General features: G+C 40.4%; 1 protein-coding gene across 1 annotated transcript; it reads left to right on the top strand.

Moving 5' to 3' along the window:
• Positions 1–9,903: 9,903 nt before the first annotated feature.
• Positions 9,904–21,489, top strand: LOC125707232 (ankyrin repeat domain-containing protein 6-like). The gene is given in 16 exon segments (XM_048974215.1): positions 9,904–10,086; positions 12,300–12,459; positions 13,807–13,905; positions 14,439–14,537; positions 15,095–15,193; positions 15,374–15,472; positions 16,188–16,286; positions 16,573–16,671; positions 16,790–16,867; positions 16,953–17,039; positions 17,549–17,644; positions 17,646–17,714; positions 17,831–17,983; positions 18,482–18,595; positions 19,240–19,423; positions 19,918–21,489. Coding segments are annotated over 15 exon segments (1,944 nt in total). The 5' UTR covers positions 9,904–10,086; positions 12,300–12,336; the 3' UTR covers positions 20,364–21,489.
• Positions 21,490–22,244: the final 755 nt, after the last annotated feature.

Raw genomic sequence — 22,244 nt, 5'->3', positions numbered from 1 at the left:
ATACAAAATAAATTAAGGAAAATGCACCCTAAAAACTGTTTGTTTTTCTCAGCGCCTCCCATTTTCTTCAACAGAGTTCAGATTTCAATATGGTCGCTGCTCGGCATTATTACTTTGGATCATGGGACGTGTAGTTATTATACTTTAATATCGGCTACAGTCCATCGATGTAAAATATGGTACCGCGTGATAATATTTATAGCTGTTATAAGGCGTATTGCATCAGGATTGTGGGGTGAAGTTCTTAGATATTGTTATATTCGCAACGACACATCATTTATGGAAAAATCCAAATATCAGTTCTGTGACACACTGACCACTGCGGTGAATATTGCTTGGTAATGTTTAGTGCCATTGCGTGTATAGAAATTTAAGTCTTAGAAATTTGAATAAGGTTATTGTGTTTCAGCACCAGGGACAGGGCATGCATTTTTATAACTGAGCATAATTATTTAAATAAAAATTTGGAATATCATTCCATTATCGTAAGCCGTAAACCTCTCTAATTTTGCTACAGTTTTTATTTTTATAATAGTGTATTAAAAACTGTAATTCTTGTTCTGACATACTAGGTTAACACTAAGCAAGGTTAATATTCTCCAAAATATCTTCGGTTTTTCAATGCCAAAGCAAATTCCTGAGTGGCAACGGACTTAGTGGACCCTATCACTTTATAAACGCAAAATAAATGTTATCAAGAAAATTATTACACCAATGCGCATGGTAAGAAAATGTCCGCACGATGGCACTCTATGACCAGTAACAAAATAGAAGAGGTATTTCTGTAACGATAATAATAATAATAATCACTGATGGGAATAAAGGTGTTAAAATAAACGGCGTTATTTTGTTCAGTGACTGGTAATCTTACTAATTGCTGTTTCCATCGTTGCAACGCCGTTACTGTTACTGACAATAAAATGCGGCGTGTTATTATAATTAAGCTAATTGAAGCTGTTTTCATCCGACCAGGCTCTCAGCCACAGGAGCTGCAAAGTTTTTGACTTTTCTTTGGTGGGGGGCGAGACAAACGCAAAAGTGGTGATGATTGGCTAAGGGAGAGTAAAATATTACGGTAAGTCAGCCAGAAGCGGAGTTGGGCGGGTGTTCACACACAGATACAAACACACGCACGGTCACATACAAACGACTAAGAGACGCACGCAGAACGGAGAATTCAAAGGCATTGTTTTTAAATTGGAAGTACAGACATTACTTTTCCCTCACTGAGATAAAAGACAAGAATGTATATGTTAAATGTACATTATGTCCAGGAACATCGGTTGTAAGCCATTCTTATCTCATGAAGCACTTCTCAGCACACGCTTCTACAAAACTAGTGGCCAAGAACACCGGTACTGATCACAGCACAAACCCAGGTGTAGCTAACATGAGCTCCGCTAGCAAAGAAGAAGACGGAGCCACGCTATCCAAATAGCCTAAGCTTGATTTTTCTGTTCCAGAAAAACTTGTGACACAGACTGACAGCCTGGTATGTTGTTGAGAACATGCTGCCGTTGTTCTGAGAAGTTTAGGCTAACCAGATAACCCATGTCAGAGAGGACACTTCAAGCTACTCCAGGTTTTACAAACTACTTTAAGTAGTTTGTACTTAAACTGAAAGGCACCTCTGCTCGGATAAATACTTCACTTCTTCTTGTGATTTGACTGCTTTGATTGAAACTCATCCAGCTGTTACACATTAACATTAGTTGCATATGCATGATTATAAGAGACTGGCCAATCAGCACGCAGCAAGAACTTGGTGCTTAACTGAGATCCATGTTCTTTCAATTAAAATGATATTTTAAAAATCCCATCCTAGCTCAATGTGTCCTCCCTGACATGGATTATCTGGTCACCCTAGACGAGATTAGCTACTTCGTCGAGTTAGGCTACCGTAGTGTTAATCGATAGCCCTAATCCTTACCCCAACCATAAACCTAACCCCAAAAGAACCCCTAAAACTCTTACCCTAACCATAACCCCTAAAACCTAACCCTAATCCAAAAAATTGTGGAAATACACAGGCTCGATAGGTAGCTCAACTCGTCAGAACATCGTTATTAATAGTTGGGTCGGATTCCTTCAGAGCTCTTGCACAATTTAATTTTAGACTTATTAGTTTATGCCGTTAAATTAGTGCCAAAAGTCGTGCACATAAAAACCACCGCGCGCATGCGCTTGCGAGCAGAAAATCCATGCTCTCAATTAAAGTAGAGCTTGAAATTCAATACGGTATAGCTGGTATCTCGTGCAATATTATTTATTCACAGTCTGCTATCATAATTTGGGAATTTTCCGCTTCGTCTTACCGTATATAAAAGAATGGGCCAATGTACGGTAAATTGCATTGTGAATAACATTTCTTAATACAACATCACAAAGCCAATTTAATAAATTCAAATCCTGGGAAGATCGCTCCTCAGCTACATTGGAATCTCCACTGAGTAATTGTTTTTGGTGGATTTTATTTAACTTTATATAAAATGTATCATCATACATGAACAAGCACCTCACAAAACAAAAACATTTCATTTTCATAATTAAAACTTTTGAATGGTAGGCCTAGTGTGTGGATCAGGACAATATCTTGACACTTCATTAACTATAATTTGTTCTGTGAACAGCTCAGATACCACCTTCTCAAAAGTCTTCTGCATAAAATAGAAATGGGATTCAGCGTGACTCCACTAAATTTGGATTACCTGGAGTTCCTTTGTCATCAGGAGCTGTATCTTCTGCAGGCCCTGTCTAATCACATTGAAGTACCTCCTGCTATCACCCTGGCTTTGCAAGAGCTCTTTGACCTTGTGAGGGCATATCTGGAACGTCCAGCCCCACGTGTCACACAGGAAGTCACTGCCACCAATGGACAACCCAAGATTTTGATTGAAGAACAACGTTTGAAAGAAATGCTCCATACTGAACTTCCTGTGCCTTGCATAGCCACACTGATGGGTGTTTTAAGAAGAACAATCTTAAGAAGAATGAAAGAGTATGAGCTCTGTGTTAGGGACACATTCTGTCAAGAATGATCTACCAAATGCAGACTACAGGATGATCAGAGGGAGGCTGCAGTCAATGGGCTACAGGGTTTGGTGGAGAAGAGCTGCAGCCTCCATGCATAGGGTTGATTCCATGGGCATCATATCAAGGTTGTCAAGTCTTGGCTGTGCTGTACGCAGAATGTACTATGTCTATCTGTCATGGAGGTCTCGGGACTCACAGATATTCAGAGACATGTGGATAGTTTACCAGTGTTTTTCAGCAGGAAATAGTTATTACTACAAATTGTCACCCCCCCCCCCCCCCCCCCCCCCCCCGCCACCCGCAGAAACTGGATCTGGCTATAGTGGGAAAATCAATATATTTTTTTTTTTATTTGTGAGAACTTGAAAGAAAAGTAAACAAAACTTGGAAAAAATATATGCTCATTCACCAATTTTCTAATCTGGGGTGAACAAATGATTTCTTGCCGAAACTGCAATACCTACTTTTGGCCACGAGATGGCAGCAAGAAAATAGAAAAATTATTTTCCCACGGTCTACTAGCAGCTTTTAGATGTTAATTCTTCATTAAAATAATTTGACTTGGTCCAGTGTATTTTTAATGCAAACAATTACCACACAAAGCTGCTAGTAGACCGTGGGAAAATAATTTTTCTATTTTCTTGCTGCCATCTCGTGGCCAAAAGTAGGTACTGCAGTTTGAAAACAAATGATTTCTTGCCGAAACTGCAATACCTACTTTTGGCCACGAGATGGCAGCAAGAAAATAGAAAAATTATTTTCCCACGGTCTACTAGCAGCTTTTAGATGTTAATTCTTCTTTAAAATAATTTGACTTGGTCCAGTGTATTTTTAATGCAAACAATTACCACACAAAGCTGCTAGTAGACCGTGGGAAAATAATTTTTCTATTTTCTTGCTGCCATCTCGTGGCCAAAAGTAGGTACTGCAGTTTGAAAACAAATGATTTCTTGCCGAAACTGCAATACCTACTTTTGGCCACGAGATGGCAGCAAGAAAATAGAAAAATTATTTTCCCACGGTCTACTAGCAGCTTTTAGATGTTAATTCTTCTTTAAAATAATTTGACTTGGTCCAGTGTATTTTTAATGCAAACAATTACCACACAAAGCTGCTAGTAGACCGTGGGAAAATAATTTTTCTATTTTCTTGCTGCCATCTCGTGGCCAAAAGTAGGTACTGCAGTTTGAAAACAAATGATTTCTTGCCGAAACTGCAATACCTACTTTTGGCCACGAGATGGCAGCAAGAAAATAGAAAAATTATTTTCCCACGGTCTACTAGCAGCTTTTAGATGTTAATTCTTCATTAAAATTATTTGACTTGGTCCAGTGTATTTTTAATGCAAAATGCAAACAATTACCACACAAAGCTGCTAGTAGACCGTGGGAAAATAATTTTTCTATTTTCTTGCTGCCGTCTCGTGGCCAAAAGTAGGTACTGCAGTTTGAAAACAAATGATTTCTTGCCGAAACTGCAATACCTACTTTTGGGCCACGAGATGGCAGCAAGAAAATAGAAAAATTATTTTCCCACGGTCTACTAGCAGCTTTTAGATGTTAATTCTTCTTTAAAATAATTTGACTTGGTCCAGTGTATTTTTAATGCAAACAATTACCACACAAAGCTGCTAGTAGACCGTGGGAAAATAATTTTTCTATTTTCTTGCTGCCATCTCGTGGCCAAAAGTAGGTACTAGCAGTTTGAAAACAAATGATTTCTTGCCGAAACTGCAATACCTACTTTTGGCCACGAGATGGCAGCAAGAAAATAGAAAAATTATTTTCCCACGGTCTACTAGCAGCTTTTAGATGTTAATTCTTCATTAAAATTATTTGACTTGGTCCAGTGTATTTTTAATGCAAACAATTACCACACAAAGCTGCTAGTAGACCGTGGGAAAATAATTTTTCTATTTTCTTGCTGCCATCTCGTGGCCAAAAGTAGGTACTGCAATTTTGGTAAGAAATCATTTAATTATTTTCAAACTGCAGTACTTAAATTTTGCCACAAGACGGCAGTATAAAGAGCGAAAAAACATTATTTTACTAAACTAAAACAGTTTTTTTACGCAATAAAGCAATTTTAATATTGTTTCACTTTCCAAAAAAGTTTTCATCAATAATTACCATATAAAGCGGGCCACAGGGACCATGGGAAAACCATAAATTTAATGTTAAAATTGCATTATGGTGAAATATGATAATCTGAATATTCTCATAAGGCCAGCAGAAGGTAGTATGTAAAATTAACAACTATTTTCCTTGTACTGATTTGTAATTCTGCTGAGGCCCCATGGGATTAATAATTTGCCCCATCTTACTCTCTATAAAGGCAAGAACAAGCTTGGGGGTCCACAGTTAAGACACTGCTACCTTGAGGCCCCCAGGGTTTTTCAGGTCTTGTTCAAAAGCCTGTGGACATGTGGCTATTCTGCCAATTCTGAGCACGAACTGTCGACCTTCTGATCACAGCCACAGAGTCTTAGTCTGCTGAGCTACACACTCATTATATGTAATTCACTCTTCTGACCCTTATTCTTAAGTTGTTGTAGTGTTTCCATCATATGTAAGAGGGCCTGCCCATCAGAGTAATGTACATCCTGTGACATGTATTGACTATCAAGAGAAACTGAAACACGGTGTATTAGGCTGTCAATGAGTACTGGACTAGGGCGAAAATCTGTCTGAAAAGCCCCTTTGTTCCCTCTGATAATCATCAGTCCTCCTCTGAATGCCTTCACCACTATATTCCTGAATAGGTACACATTTAAATATGCTAGCAAGATCAAGGTATTGGGATAACCGTTAGGGTCGCTGTTCAGAGAGTTGCAGTGTAAACCATCATACAGCGGCCCTTTCTGGATAAGATTACCTCCCTCTGATCTAACGGGTCAAAATCAAAGCAAGGTGCATTGCAATGTCTGACACCCAGCACACTACAGCATATAAAGTACAGGTATCCATCGACTTCCGCATTTGGAACCAGACCACTTGTTGCATGTCAATTTTGGCGTATCTCAAGTTATATGAGAGGCAAGACATTAAGGACAGTATACACAGTACTGAAATAATAATGTACATATTAAACCACAGCACGTAATAAACAGATACTGCACTTACATTTCACGAAAAAAATAAAGCACAGATTGCAATAAGAAATCAAAAGATGCATGTCCTAGCAAACAGTGGGAGCTGAGGAAGAAGCAGTGGTGAAATACTTTTTTGTACAGTACAGTAAGTTTCTTTTTATAGAATGAAATAGCATACAGGGGGGGCGGCATGGTGGTGCAGTGGTTAGCACTGTTGCCCTCACACCTCTGGAACCCGGGTTCGGGTCTCCGCCTGGGTCACATGTGTGTGGAGTTTGCATGTTCTCCCCATGTCGTTGTGGGGTTTCCTCCGGGTACTCCGGTTTCCCCCCACAGTCCAAAAAACATGCTGAGGCTAATTGGAGTCGCTAAATTGCCCATAGGTGTGCATGTGTGAGTGAATGGTGTGTGGAGTGGCCCTGCGATGGGTTGGCCCCCCCATCCTGGGTTGTTCCCTGCCTCGTGCCCATTGATTCCGGGATAGGCTCCGGACCCCCCGTGACCCAGTAGGATAAGCGGTTTGGAAAATGGATGGATGGATGGATGGATGTATTATTCTGATATGTTGTGCACAGCTAACAAAAAAGAGAAAAATGCAAAACCAAAGGAAGGCTTTCTTATCTCTTAAAAGTCTTTTTTCTAAACCAACTGAGAGTCAGTTAGAGGGGTGTTCATTATCACTATTGTTGCTGGCATTTCTGAAAATGTGCCAATTTTAGTCAAGTGGCTACTTTTCAAATGCAGTCCTTGGCCAAGATGAAGAAAGCCATTAAGTCGGGTTAAAACAAAGTTCATGAAGACTACATGATAATATTAAGCACTGACATAACAAACAACATTTTTTACATGCAAAATATACAGGAAATATACACTGCAACAGGCTAGGATAGACAAATAACCAAATACACTTGCAAGCCTGACCACTTTAGACCCCAGATTAGAAAATTGGTGAATGAGCATATATTTTTTCCAAGTTTTGTTTACTTTTCTTTCAAGTTCTCACAAATAAAAAAAAAAAAAAGATTTTCCCACTATAGCCAGATCCAGTTTCTGCGGGTGGCGGGGGGGGGGGGGGGGGGGGGGGGGGGGGGCGGGTGACAATTTGTAGTAATAACTATTTCCTGCTGAAAAACACTGGTAAACTATCCACATGTCTCTGAATATCTGTGAGTCCCGAGACCTCCATGACAGATAGATATAAGTTGCTAGTGTTGATCGGCAGGAAATTTTCACCAAAGCCCCACCACCACCTCACACCAATCCACCCAGGGCTGTAGATGAACAAACTTCAAATAAATTTGCTGTTAATACAAACCGGATTAACTTGTGGTTTGTGTCCATGTGTACCAGAGACAAGGGCCCTGGTACAGAGTACATTCTGCGTACAGCACAGCCAAGACTTGACAACCTTGATATGATGCGCATGGAATCAACCCTATGCATGGAGGCTGCAACTCTTCTCCACCAAACCCTGTAGCCCATTGACTGCAGCCTCCCTCTGACCATCCTGTAGCCTGCATTTGGTAGATCATTCTTGACAGAAGAAACCAAATTGTCAAGTTCCTCATCACTGATGGAATTATATGTGTCCCTAACACAGAGCTCATACTCTTTCATTCTTCTTAAGATTGTTCTTCTTGAAACACCCATCAGTGTGGCTATGCAAGGCACAGGAAGTTCAGTATGGAGCATTTCTTTCAAACATTGTTCTTCAATCAAAATCCTGGGTTGTCCATGGTGGCAGTGACTTCCTGTGTGACACATGGGGCTGGGACGTTCCAGATATGCCCTCACAAGGTCAAAGAGCTCTTGCAAAGCCAGGGTGATAGCAGGAAGGTACTTCAATGTGATTAGACAGGGCCTGCAGAAGATACAGCTCCTGATGACAAAGGAACTCCCAGGTAATCCAAATTTAGTGGAGTCGCGCTGAATCCCATTTCTATTTTATGCAAAAGACTTTCGAGAAGGTGGTATCTGAGCTGTTCACAGAACAAATTATAGTGTAATGAAGTGTCAAGATCTTGTCTCTGATCCACACACTAGGCCTACCATTCAAAACTTTTAATTATGAAAATGAAATGTTTTTGTTTTGTGAGGTGCTTGTTCATGTATGATGATGTAGTGGCTGCTCTGTTTGACAGAGCATCGCGAGCACGTAGAGCGCATGGATTTTCTGCTCGCAAGCGCATGCGCGCGTGGTTTTTAAGCGCACGATTTTTGGCGCTAATTTAACGCCATATTAGTTGGCCAGTTGCAGTCTGTTGAGGTGCAGTAACTATAAAAAGTTGTAAAACATCTGTTTTATTGTTCTACTATTATAAATATAATGATAATATCTACAGTGATATATTACATTTGATATGTGTCTCACATTGTCCCACAGCAACATTGAAATAGTGAACATTAGTGTACAATGCTTGGTGTCAATAATTTAGTCTATTAAGTTTCATTCATTAAACATATTTAATATATAGTTTTATGAATAATTGAACATGCAGTTGAATTTAATGTTCCATGGGGGGATCCAGATTCTTTAACATATTCAACAATTAACAATTCTGTTACCTAACTTTTGTGAGAAGTAACTAGGAACTATAACTAATTACTTTTTAAGTAACGTGTCCAACACTGATGATGATAATAAATAATAATAATAATAGTAATCATCATCATCATCATCATCATCATCATCATCATCATCATCATCATCATAATAACAGGCATGACAATCGCAATAACGCTTTGTTTATTATTATTATTATTATTATTATTATTATTATTATTATTATAAGACAAATACCGCCTGTTCTTTTTTGTTAGTGGTCATAGAGCGCCATCGTTTGGATATTTTTTGGCATAAGCATTATTTGATCCGAGCAAAAACTTCTCTTGATAACGTTTATTTTGCGTTCATAAAGTTCATAAAGTGACTCTCCGATATATGAAATTGTAAACTGCGTAAATCATTGATTTTACCCAGTTATTACACTCTTAGCGAATGGCTCTTAGTGCAAATGGATCAGTATCCCAGTGTAAGAATGAGTGCTTGCGCTCGCGCATCCGAAAGCGCACCGAGCTCCGCCGAGGTCCCGCGGGAGCTTGTTAGTGTTAGCTGCCGGGAGCGACTGCAAGCAGGTGGGTAATGGAGATGCACGGCCCTTAATGGACGCCCGGGGCTGCGGCTCCATTATGCATGCTCAGAGCGCTCCTAAGGAGCAGATGGGAATTGGCGGATTGAAAGACGTTACCATTGATTTTCAGCGTCTGCAGAGGAACAAGGCTTTCGTAGATAATTTGCATTTCTGGTGCATTCAGGCAATTCAAGCTGTCTAACGGGAGGATAGGACTCATGAAACAGAATATAATACCCCATATCTTAAATTTATATGCCCATAAAATGAATTTTGAATGTTCCACATTAACCACTTTAACAGTGAGCACCGACCCGACAGTTTTGCAAGCTCAGCAGTTAACTATTAAGAGATACAAAAACTTACACTTGTGATTTATTTAGATTTTTTATTGATGATTGCATGTATATTACTATTTATGCATCTGAAGAAACACTGTCACACAGGAAGTATTCACTGTAAAGGATTCTCAGCAAGAAGGAGCATTATGTTCTGAAAGGAGCAAAAGAAAATCATCAGTCACCAAAGGAAGTGAGAATACTGGGTGAGGGGGCAGGGGGGGGGGCAGGTCCCTGTAAGAGAGCCCACAAACACTGTCACATGACCTAGTTGGAGCTCAGGCCCTGGGTGTGTTGTGGTCACATTGAACAAAGGCTCCTATCTTGTGCAGATGCGGTATGTCTGGAAGGCTTTGGTGAGTCACTGTAGACCAGCGTGTGGATGGACATGCTGTGATGGGCAGGCCTTCCCTCACTGCACTCGAAGCAGGTTTGATTCAAGTTCTTCTGCTGCTGGACGTCTGACTTCCCATTGATGTTACCTTCATGACAGGTATGGAAGATATCTGTTAAAAAAATTGCTTTATCTTGTTTGTTTGCACTGCCACTATAATCACAACACTGGCAAAATATGCCACATGTGTGATTTTTAATTATTTGAAGTATTGAAGTGTTATGTTTTCATATCGCACACACAATACGAGAATAGCTTTTGAAGTACGGCATGAATTGAGGTACTGTCCCGTTATGTCCATGAAGTTTGGGCCACCTATCTTAAGATGGGACGACCCGTGTAGAGGGTCCAGAATAGTTCTGACTTGCACGACTGTAAGGACAGCAGTGTGAGTGCAGAAAGCCAAATGCACAACACATACAAGGCTTAGAGGAGTCTGGCACTTTCTAATTGAATGGGATTCATTTCCCTTGGCATAAAAGAACAGAAGTTACAGCCTTATTTCCTTTAGAATACCCACGTCCCGCCTTTGTGCTGTCGTGTATGACTTTGCTCAGTCTTAACCCATCTGCAGACCACAAATGACCCTCCTTTTTTGCCTGCCGCACATTTCCATTTGGCACAATGGCCTTTTACCGTTGAAAGAAGGTTGAAGGTTAGTGAGAGAGACAGCATTTTCCCCAGGGATGGCTGGTGTACGTCGACGTTCTATCAGCCGGTCTCAGATCACGTCACTGACCAAACATCCCAAACGGGATTTATTTTTTTCAGGGGGTAAGTCTGCTTCTTACTGCTAACGTGAATCGGACCAACTAGGTTAACCACGAGCGCCCCCTTACTGGAGCAGAGTGCACACCCAGATTCTTTTAAGCAGTCCATACAAAAATTATGCATTGCATAGCCTCTACACATACATGAATGTATTGTTTAAAGGTACAAGAGTACTATTTCCATTCATCTGTGTATCTCCATATTTGCTTAACTGGGCCATATTATAATTTATTTCCTGTTTTTTGAATTTGGTCTAGATTCATTCCAGTTCCTCACCAGCCTGGATTCACTGATGACAGTAGCGTACTATTTAAGATCTCAGTTTTCATCTAACTTTTTCACCTGCGCTGTTACACAGCATAAAATATGGATGGACACATACACGAAAGCACGAGTCTTCCCTTTCTTGCAGCATTTCTTTTTCGCTGTTGTTTTTTTGGAACCAGCTACAGACTGAAAAGAGCATTTGTGCTTTTCAAACGTTTGACCCTGAATTTTGGATAGTTCAGCACAAAGACCTTGTTGCTTAGCTGCATAAGAAGAGGAGCGTCATTGTGTTTGTGCGTCTAACCAAATAGCGCACCGATGGAGATTTTTAAGTTATAACACTTTTAACAAAAATATACAAAAGTTGGAATCGTTGTGTTTGTAGATTTAATAGCCAAGTGTTTACAGAATTTTATCTAGTGTTGACCTGAATAAATCGTTTGAAAATGCCCTCGCTGAAACAAATGGAAGATTATTCTCAACACTACATTTTGCATAAAGGCACATTGTCTCTTCTCTGTTTCAAACTACTTCCATTTGTCATAATATATTTTCTCAACTGTGCATTGACATTTCTTGATAGTTGATTTGTTAGGGAATCTGATTCATTAGGTTCCGATTGGTTGTGGCATCCTAAGACGAAGGAAACCGTGTTCTGCAGTGAATATTGTACAGCACTGGGTATAACTAAACCACATCATTAGGGTTTTGATTGGGTCAGATACCCTGAGGATTACAGAGTATTCTGAATACTGATTTTAATCTGCAATCTACATAATGCACCTGCCACATTAAGCCCTTTCATTCGGACCATGCATCACTTCCTAAGAACTAGGCTTAAAGTCATTTATTCCATGATGGATATTTATTTAATAGTGGAGAATACCTACATGTGAATCCATCTAATCTCCATCCAATAGCAAGCCACAGACATTTTAAATAAATGCAACGTAAATCCCTTTGAAAAACTACTGTTTTTACTGTCACACAGCGCACTGGCCATTATATAGTATAGTATAGTATAGTATAGTATAGTATAGTATAATGTAGTATAGTATAGCATAGCATAGCATATCATTGTATAGTATAAGAAACTTCCAACCAAGCAGTTGTTTCTTGTTTGGTCTAATTATGCTTCTACTGGAAACTTCCTCTATTTGCTCATGTTATTATTTTTGTGGTTCGGTATAAAATGGCACAAACAAAGCTTTCCCAGTATCATCTATGGGTTTTTAGCTGGAATGCCAGCTCTGCTCACACACTTTCTCCCACAGGTGTCTCCCAAGACTCCATCACCCCCCCTTCCGATTCATGAGCCAGCAGGATGCTGCGGTCCTCGCGCTCTCAGAGCAGCTCATCGTCGCCTCCTACAGGGGCCAGGCAGAGAATGTTATTCAGCTCATCAACAGGGGCGCGCGAGTGGCTGTCACCAAGGTAACTAGGAGAGCAGCTTGAGCCACGCAGCAAAAGTAGTGAATGTCAGGCTGATGGGATAGCATGCGCAAGCATTTCTATGGCAATGTCAGATCTTCCACTGAACGTCAGGTTGTTGTATGAAGGTTGTTGGTTCTAGTCCCTGCAGGTGTTCTTCTTTATCCATAAGAAAGATAATTGCAGCCTGAACTTTTCCAGAAAAGTATCCAACTTTGTAAACATAATCTGCTTTGCATTAAAACAAAAACAATTACTAAATTTATATAATTCATATATTTATGTAATTTGTGCTAGAGAATAGAATTTGTTGATTGCTGCTTTAGAATTCTTTGTCCCTGTTCTTCTCTAAGAATATATTCCATCATATTATAGTTTGCTGCGAAATTTTATATTCAAGAATTTATTAGGCATGAGATCAGATATGCTGATAAAAGTGAAGTTTAAGAAATATTTAAGGTCTGAAAACGACAATCTCATTACCCAGGACATTCACTGTCATGAAACTCACAGAAAATTAAACATTTATTGCTACTTTTCTTCAGCCCTTCTCATTTTTTCCCCATAATTCAAACCTCTCCGTTATTCCCAGAAAAAACTATATTCCGCGTGTAGCTATTGGCTTCACTCCCTAGTAAATATGCAGACATGAAACCGAATTTTCAGTTTGAAATTCACTTTTCGAAGAAGTATAAAGGAGCAAATAGAATAAAAATATGATTCTAAAAGAGGGGAGACGTCTGTCATCTGAGGACTGAGGAAAGAAAAAAAGCTTGAAAGCGTTTTCAGACTTTGCTCCTTTCCACTGTATTTCCCGCATTCCTTATTTTAGCCAATTTATCTACCACGTTGCCTTATTTTTTTGTTATTTTTAATGTTTAATATTTATATTTTATGTGGTTGTTTTTAAGAGTATTTCACAGCTTGCATTTGGATCTCTAAATAATAATGTGTACCAAGTATTCAGTAAAAAAAAATTAACTACAACAACAACAACAACAATAATAATAATAATAATAATAATAATAATAGGATAATCTCCATAAACAAGACATTGTTGGAAAAGTGTGATAGGAATTTCCCAAAGATTCTCATACCCTATGCATTGATATTTGATGCTAGATAAAGTAAGATTTAGATTCTCTGCCTAGCCTTTAATAAGGGCTTTAACACGTTGTTTACCAGGAGCTCATGAGAAGCTGGATTTTTCCGGCTGACAGATTGCGTCTGGCATCTCATGTGGAGACATGTGATGCCGTGGGGAGGGGGATGGATGGTGGGGGATTCAAATGGTGATGCAATCAGGCATGGGGGCCAACAGGCTGCCATTATTTTTTTCTGTGTCCCCAGTATGGCCGCAGCCCCCTGCACCTGGCCTCACACAAAGGTCACGCAGAGGTCGTGCGTCTTCTGCTGCAGGCCGGCTGTGACCCAGACATAGAAGATGACGTATGTCCAGATCCTGCTCTTTCACTAGTTACTTATTTCAATGTAAAATGGCCTAAAATTGTGTTTTTTCCCCCCTCAGCATTGTACAGTGTAACTCTTGGGAATCATTTAGATCTACGGTACATAGTTAGAATTTGTTCTAGGAAATGCATTACTGTTTGGTTTGTTCTGCAACTACTACTGCAGATCTAACACAAAATCACGCTATATACACTTTTGGGCCAGTCCCAGTAAGAAAATGTCCTGCTTGACCTCCAGAATTACCCCCCCTAACCCTCTTGCTGATCATTTGATTGTAATATATATATATATATATACACACAAGTATATATAACATAGAAATAAAAACAGTTGCAATTAGACTGACCTCTAGTGGACAAGTATAGTGTTTTCTAGGCAACTTTCAGCCAGTTATTCTGGACTAACAGCTTGAGATTCTGAAAACGTATGAATTATAATCAGAACTGCACTTAAATTAAAATGTAAAGTCTCCGAATCTCTGAACCAAGCTCTGTACCTTGTCCCTGCTACAGGGGGGACAGACAGCCTTGCACAGGGCTGCTGTGGTGGGGAACACAGTCATCATCAAAGCCCTCATCCAGGACGGCTGCAGCCTGGACAGGCAGGACAAGGTGTGTACATCAGCCATCTGGTCCACCGCAGAGAGGTGTGGCGTGCTGAGTGCACTGTAACTGTAACTTATAAAATGAACCATAGTAGAAACCTAATGACGCCTGGAAACAGTCCATTTGCCAAAAATAGTCCTGTGGTAGTATACTAGGCTGAATTGTTCAGGTACAAAGAAATATATGCTTACACCCATACCAGCAACAACAACAGTAATAATACATAACAACAACAACAACAAAACAACAGTAATAGTAATAACAACAACAACAATAAAACAATAATAATCATAGTAACAATAACAACAGAACAACAATAGTAATAATACCACTAACAACAACAATAGTAATAATAACAATAACAACAACAATATAGTCATAATAACAATAACAACAATAACAGTAACAATAGTAACAACAACAAGAACAACAAAACAAAAAATAGTAAATAACAACAACAACAATAATAATAACTTACAGATTCGGTTATTATTCTGTTTGGCAATATTGTGCAAGGGATGTGTGTTAGTCTCACTGTTTGTTTCCGTTTCTGCTCTGCTTAGGACGGTAACACCGCTTTGCACGAGGCCTCCTGGCATGGATTCAGTCAGTCTGTCAAGCTGCTGGTCCGAGGAGGAGCCAACGTCCACGCCAAAAACAGGGTGAAGAGGACAGAGACAAACAGAGGAGAAAACTGTGTGCCTGAACCTGAAAGCATTCATGTTTAGTTTCTAGTGCAAGTTGTATTTTATGCAGACATTTTTTTTTAGATGTCTGAATTTGGTTAGCTGTCGCTAAGGTACAAGCTTGGACATTTGTGCCTCCTTTCCCTTGGTCTTCAGGGGGGTAACACAGCTCTGCACCTGGTGTGTCAGAATGGCCGCGCAAAGACCTTTAAAGCACTGCTTCTAGGGGGGGGCAGACCTGACATCAAAAACAATGTAGGTTTTGGTTTTTTAAGTATATGACGCAAATGACCTGCTGTATTAACCAACTGAATCATCATTGCAAATATGCACAAATCAAAAGTTTGTGCACACCACAGTTTTTTACCACTTTTCCATTTATTTCATAAACTGCAGATTTTTTATTCTTGTTAAGCATTGGAAAGTAAGTTTATTTCATATCAGACAACAAAGGTCCACATCAAAAACCACACAAAACAAAAATAAATAAAATAAAAGTTGAGTGAACAACCATAAATGAAAATATAATTAAGATAAAACAAGTTTCCTTTATAACTTGGAAAGAGTGTGTAACATCTCTGATATCCTATTAACTGGTTATGTGGTGACGACCTCATCAAATTCTAGGCTGTCCTTTAACTTTAAATGCACCGGTTAACTGTTTCATCCCATGAGACAGAGCAGTATGTACAGTAATGTACATTGTTGAAAGAATGCCTCGAATTTGAACTGCTAGACGAGGTTACCTTGAAGAATCAAAGATATGACATTTTCTTGCTAATAAAGGTACTCAGATGGTGAACATACTGTAAATTTAACTTGCTAGCAAAGGATACTGAGTGTTTTTTTTAGTGAGTAACATGCAAATGTAGAAAATCTCAGTGTGTGCAAGAACTCGTGACTGGTGATGTATCGTCTTTACAGAAGCAGTAAGATATATGTAAACAATAAATATCGAATTTGATTCCAGATAGGCGATATGTGCTTGCACGTAGCTGTCCGCTACAACCATGTGGCAGTGGTTAAGGATCTCCTAGGTGCCTTCATGTCTGTGGATGAGCAGAATCAGGTGAGCATATGTGCCGTATCTCAGCTCTGGCCTGCTCTCGAAGGACAAACATATGGTCCACAGCTGGAACCTGCCAGACACGGCAGATGAATTATTTGGGTCTTTGTGTAGCTGTGACTCTCATCCAAGATGTCAGCCGACATGAAGCACCCCTTACTGCACTGATATATGCACTATATCTAGCTAACAGTTAACTTGGCGTAATGCACCATGTACCCGAGGGTCTACTCTATACCCTTAGTAATGACACGTAATTGAAGTGTGTGTAACAAATCTCTCCACACAGGTGGGGGATACTGCTCTCCATATTGCAGCCTCATTGAATCACCGGAAGGTGGCCAGGCTCCTCCTACAGGCAGGGGCTGGAACTGCAGTCAAGAACACTGTGAGCAGCTACACATTTACCTCTTCGTCTTCATCATCCCCTTCTTTAAAATGTGGTTCTAATTTTACTTCATAGTCACAGAATGGCCAGAAGGTATGACCAAATGTTCTGTGTGAAGGCAGGTCAGACCGCTTTGGACCAGGCCAGAGAGCACAACAGCCCAGATGTGGCTGTGCTGTTGGTCAGAGTCACCCAGGTCAGAGGGCACAGGTGTACAGTAAATGCAAAAAGCACAGCAGGAATCCTCATAGTTCTTTACATCATACTGTCATTTCCTGCAGATTCCATCCCTAAGGAAACGGAAAGACAAGCAAAAAGTGGAGTGGCGTGCAAAGTCCGTTCTGTTTGCCAAAACGGAGACGAGAAAGGTGAGGAGCACAGTCCTGGGGCACGTCTGGTCTGCTGAGGTCTTTCCAGAACGTTCATCTCTGGCAGGAACAGCGCAGAAATAGGCTAAACATGGACACAGATTCTCTTTTTCCAATGCAAAAAAATGATGCATAACAAAATTATATAAACATATCAGAATAATATATAAATAATAAAAATAAATTGAATCAAACTGAAACTGAAATAAAAACAACACAATACGGAATGATGGGACAGTTCAGAAGTTTGTAGGCTTGTGACAGATATTATACGTGTATAATTTAAAACCACAATTTCACATACCAATTTACATACAGATATTTCAAACGATGACTTCATCCACAATGGCAGGGATGTGGATGGGCGGTGCATCCATGTCATACATGTACTACCTTCAGTAAACACAGACACAGCTAATTAAGCTCTTTTGGAAAGTGTGAAGACCCTTAAAAACAAGCTTGCAAGCCTCTGTCTGAATAATATTATGAAACACGTTTAATCGTTTCAGCCTTTCCTATTGGATCCCAGCTCCAAAATGAAGAACAGGCCAGAAAAAAATGCACACAGGATGCGCAAACTCACACCCCCCCCCTCCGCCCCCCCGACCTCCCCACAGTGTCAGGGCCTACCAGCTTTACACCCTTTACCGCAGTGAGGATGGCCAGATCATGCAGGTATGTGTAGATACGACTCTGTACCGGAAAGGTTTGGCGCTTTAGCGTTTTACATCGTCTACGATTGCTTAGCTACTATATCACTGGTAAAAAAAACTGCAGTTGCATCATTTCAGGCTCCCATGCAAGGCTGCTGCTGTGAGCCCCTCATCAGTAAACTGGAGAACCAGTTGGAAGCCACCAAAGAACTGATGAAGTCAGAGATACACACCGTCCAGGAGCAGGTGAATTCGAAGCTGAAGGAGATAGACCACAGGAACCAAGTCCAGGTACCTTCAGGTTATACAGATCTCATGCTTAAACTTGTACAACAGAAGCCACTGTCATTATAGTCTTTACCATAATATTCTAACACTCACACCTTACACATGCTCTGTGTACTTAATTTAAGATATACTGCATATCTGTTTTTTTCCGTTTTTCTTTTTATTTCTTCTTCCTCAGTATCGCTTATTGTTTTTATATGTTATATATTTTTATGGCAGTTCACCACCTTTCATTTTACTGCAGGTTATAGTTTGACTGTATGCCTTGTATGTGACAAATAAAAGTCCTTGAGTCCTTGAATTATAGATAATAATGGGATTAGATGGTTTAATCTCTAGCATTATATCCTCTCTGTCTGATACTCGGTATCAGTATCCAATCTGCTTATAGCAACTGAAGAAATCTTGAATGAAATGCGCCTGCAAACTCGTCTGTTAATGTCAAGTCACAAGTCAGCCAGGCACAGTGACTCAAATGCTATTATGCTCTGATGTGGCTAGATCAAAGTGTTGGACAAGAGGAACCAAAAGCAGGTAGCACTGGAGAGAACCGAATGCCGTCGCTCGATTGACCAGAGGAGTGCACTGGAGTTACTGGAGGGGGAGAGGAGACAGGTAGAAATGGTGCTTTTTAACAGGACAGCATGCATTACTATGGGTGAATGACCATGTCGGACATGCAGAAGACAGAAGGCTTGTAACATTCAGTCAGACTCTGTCTGTTTTCACAGGAATAAATAGTAAGGTAACCCATTTAAACTTCTGGTACCACGTTACAATAAGACTACTGTTATGGAGGCTTTATGAATGTTTATAATCAGGTTATTAATCAGGTTGTAACCCTATGTAACTTGTTAATAGACAATAATAGACATTTTATTATTATTATAATTTATAAGTGGCAAAAGGAGCATGATTGTAAAGTGGCATATATGGTCACTAAAATAAAACACCATACCCAGGGCTGGAAATTAAGGTCACCCACTCACCTGAGGCAAGTAATTTAGACAAAGGGCGAGTTCAAAAACTTGAACAGTAGCCTGTTGGCTAGTAAAAAAATTACTCGTGGGACTTTTATTTAAATAGCCCAGTTAGCTAGTAGCAAAATTTGTCAACTTCAGCCCCTCATAATATCCTGTTCCTTGCTTTAGTGCAGAGTTCGGGATAGAATGACGAATGGGGAACTGAAAAGCGTCCACAGTGATTAGGGGGCCAGTGCAGAGCGCCAAAGAATTACATACGGGTGCGAACATTCACAGGCAGTCATGGTAAAGGAGATGAAGAGATGGTGCCAGTTGAAGATCCAGGATGTCGAGGCATGTCTCTCCAGAAACCAGCATCTCCAGAGTGAACCTGCCTGTGGAGAGGTCACCCCAAGGGCGGAAGCTGGGTGTCCTGCTGTATTGCCTGATGTCCCTGGAGGTGCTCAAATGGCAGCATCTGGTAAATTGGGTTGGCGGGAAATTCATGGTGGTGAATAAGCCCCATCTGGTGAGGAAGCGGCTGAGAAACACGCATTAGAAGAGCGCAATACCAGCATCACACCACTAGGGGGTGGTGAGTCTGAATGGACTAGGGTGCAGGGCACAGAATTTCAGCAATGAACCTGAACATTCTGGGGATTCCCTTTGCAGAGGCATATCAAAAGCCAGGAGAAAAGGAGGAGGGCTGCATTTTTTAGGGGAGCATAAACTTGTTTTAGGGTAAAATGTATTAAACTGCAAAGTTTTAGAAAACAGCCCTAACTGGTTCAGTTTTAGTCTGATTTGGCTCAGACTTTCACCAATTCCAGATCTTCATGCATGTGTCTGCAAAATTTGAAAAATACTTTTTGAGCCAATAAGTGTCTGCAGTCTAGTTATGTCAATGAGTGAGATTTTGTAGTTTTTGATAAACTGTATGTTGCTTGAATAAGTTGTTTTCTTGCGATGTTTCAGCAAACGGTCAGGAACAGGAAACGGTCATTTCCATGCCAGAAATTCCCAAAATTGTCCGACCCAAAAAGCAGAGTATCTGTCAGGGCCAGAAGGATCTAGTTCTGTACGGACCTGGAGTCGGACACAGACGTGATGGTCAAGTGTGCAGAGGACAAAACTCAAGGAGGATCAGGGGCGACTTAGGCGGGCAGAACGGGGGAGAAGCAGAGGGCTGTGCCCCTGCCCTACACGAGGGCACGCACCGAGAGGAGGAGATGCGAAGTTTCTTTAAGACTGTCTCGGCACAGATGGATTCCTGGTGCAAGAGGAAAGCTCAGGAGGCTCGCCGGAAGGTGAAAGAGAGGGCCCAACAGGACCGGGCCACCCTGCTGCAAAGGATCAGCACCCTGGAAGAGGAGATACAGCTGCTCAGGACCAGAGCTCGCAGCGGAACACTACTAACGTGACACCACATGCTTCTGGTGACATAAATGCAAAAATAATTAACAAGACATTAATGTAATGTGAGGAATGTAATATGAACCAAAACAAAAAAAAAACTAAAATAATGGTGATCAGAAGGTCGCCGGTTCAAATCCTGGCGCTAGAAGACAGTTGTTGCTGTTGGGATGCTGCATTCTGTGGACCAGAATGAAAAATGATAGGTTAAGAGAGCTAACCAATCAGATTGTACAGGAGGTGGATCCAAGCAACTAGAGGAGGTGAAACAAACCAATCACATGTCTTGGTCCTGCCTCCTCCAATTGCTTGTTTGACTGGTTATCTCTCTGAATCAATCATTTTTCTTTCTGCCCTCAGAACACTTTTGTGTAAGTAAAACTCCCACAAGCTGCTGGGCCCCTGATAAAGGCCAGTCACCCCCAATTGCTGTAGGGATGCTGTACACGGGCTTGACCCTACACTGTGACCCCCCAAGCTTGCCCTCCCCTGCAAGTCACATGGAAAGCGAGATGGGGTGGGCGAAGAGAGAATTCCACCCCATCACCAGGATAAATAATGTATTACAATATTGATGTCTGTAAAGCTGGACATGCAATAGTAGTAAAAGTAATAAACTATATAGCCATAATATTGTCATTATTTTCTCGCCGGGAAAGCAAAAAAATAGGTCAATAGTGTCAGCATGAATGCTTTGTTGTTAAGATCATTGTTAACTTGATGAAAGAGTTTCATTGTTTCCTGCAGGCTCTGTATCAGCATAAAAGTACTTACTGTCATGAAGAATCTTTCTTATGCCGATTTGTTTTACAGGAAACCTCTACCTTCAAATGTAAATGACCATCCTGCTGCCTCATATCTCTGCCACAGGGATGATAAAAAGATGAACAGACAAATAGAAAGATGGAAAGATGAGTAGAAACACAGTGTGACCTTTCTCTAAGTTTTAGTCATTGTCTTTACATCATCATGCATATGCAGTCAGGAATAGGAGTCCCGGAAGAAATTTGGGGTCTCTCTTTTCTCAGTGCTATCAGCAAACTGAACGAACAATTGTAATCGTTCTTTGAGGATAGATATTGTTCATGCTGTGACTCTTATAAGCTGACTGACAACTGAGGCTGTGACCCAGAAACAAGGGAAAAAAACAATCTACAGTAATAAATAAATAAATAAACCAAAATAAATACTAAGCTGTGCTTCCTGAATGCAGATGGGCATGTTGAAGAGCTTGCAGATAACGCAGCGATGCCGTGTGACATCTGGCATATGCTCCTTCGCCCCTCCCATGAATCAAAATCAATTCAATCTCCCATCAACCTGAAACGCTGTCCAATGGAAAGATAATTAAATGCCTGCAGGGGGTGGGGGGGCAGGCTACTAATTTGATGTAGGCCCATCACACAAAGTCATCACACAGCTGCTGGTGCAGAGAGTCGGATATCAGTGTGATGTACCTACATCTTGGGGTGTCAGTTAATGTGCAGGTACCTTGTCTGGGCTTGTTACTTTGTACGTCACCAACGTGTCACCCATTAATATACTACAGGCTAGCAAAGAAGGGCTATTTATGCATGTCAAACTAAAGTTTACATGTAATAAACCACCAGCTAAATTTGTAATGACACGTTCTTTATTTATTCTGTTATTGGGAACACGCAGAACATAATATGAAAAAATTGTCAGTAACAGACTTTGTTATGCTAATAATCAGCATTTCTGTTCTGAGTCCAGTGTGCTGAGCTTTAATTTTCCCCTTTTCTTTGGTTTGGTAGCGATATGACAAGGAAGACTAAATGTTCTGCCAGAATGTTCATGGATTTTCTATTCCCAAAACAGAGCTTCGTGTGACTGGCTATAAACTGGGACATGACTCATTGATTATTTTC

The sequence above is a fragment of the Brienomyrus brachyistius genome, chromosome 14 (genome assembly GCF_023856365.1).
Source record: "Brienomyrus brachyistius isolate T26 chromosome 14, BBRACH_0.4, whole genome shotgun sequence".
Classification (NCBI taxonomy): domain Eukaryota; kingdom Metazoa; phylum Chordata; class Actinopteri; order Osteoglossiformes; family Mormyridae; genus Brienomyrus; species Brienomyrus brachyistius.
Note: the sequence above shows the minus strand (reverse complement) of the source record. Positions and strands in the feature narration are given on the sequence as shown.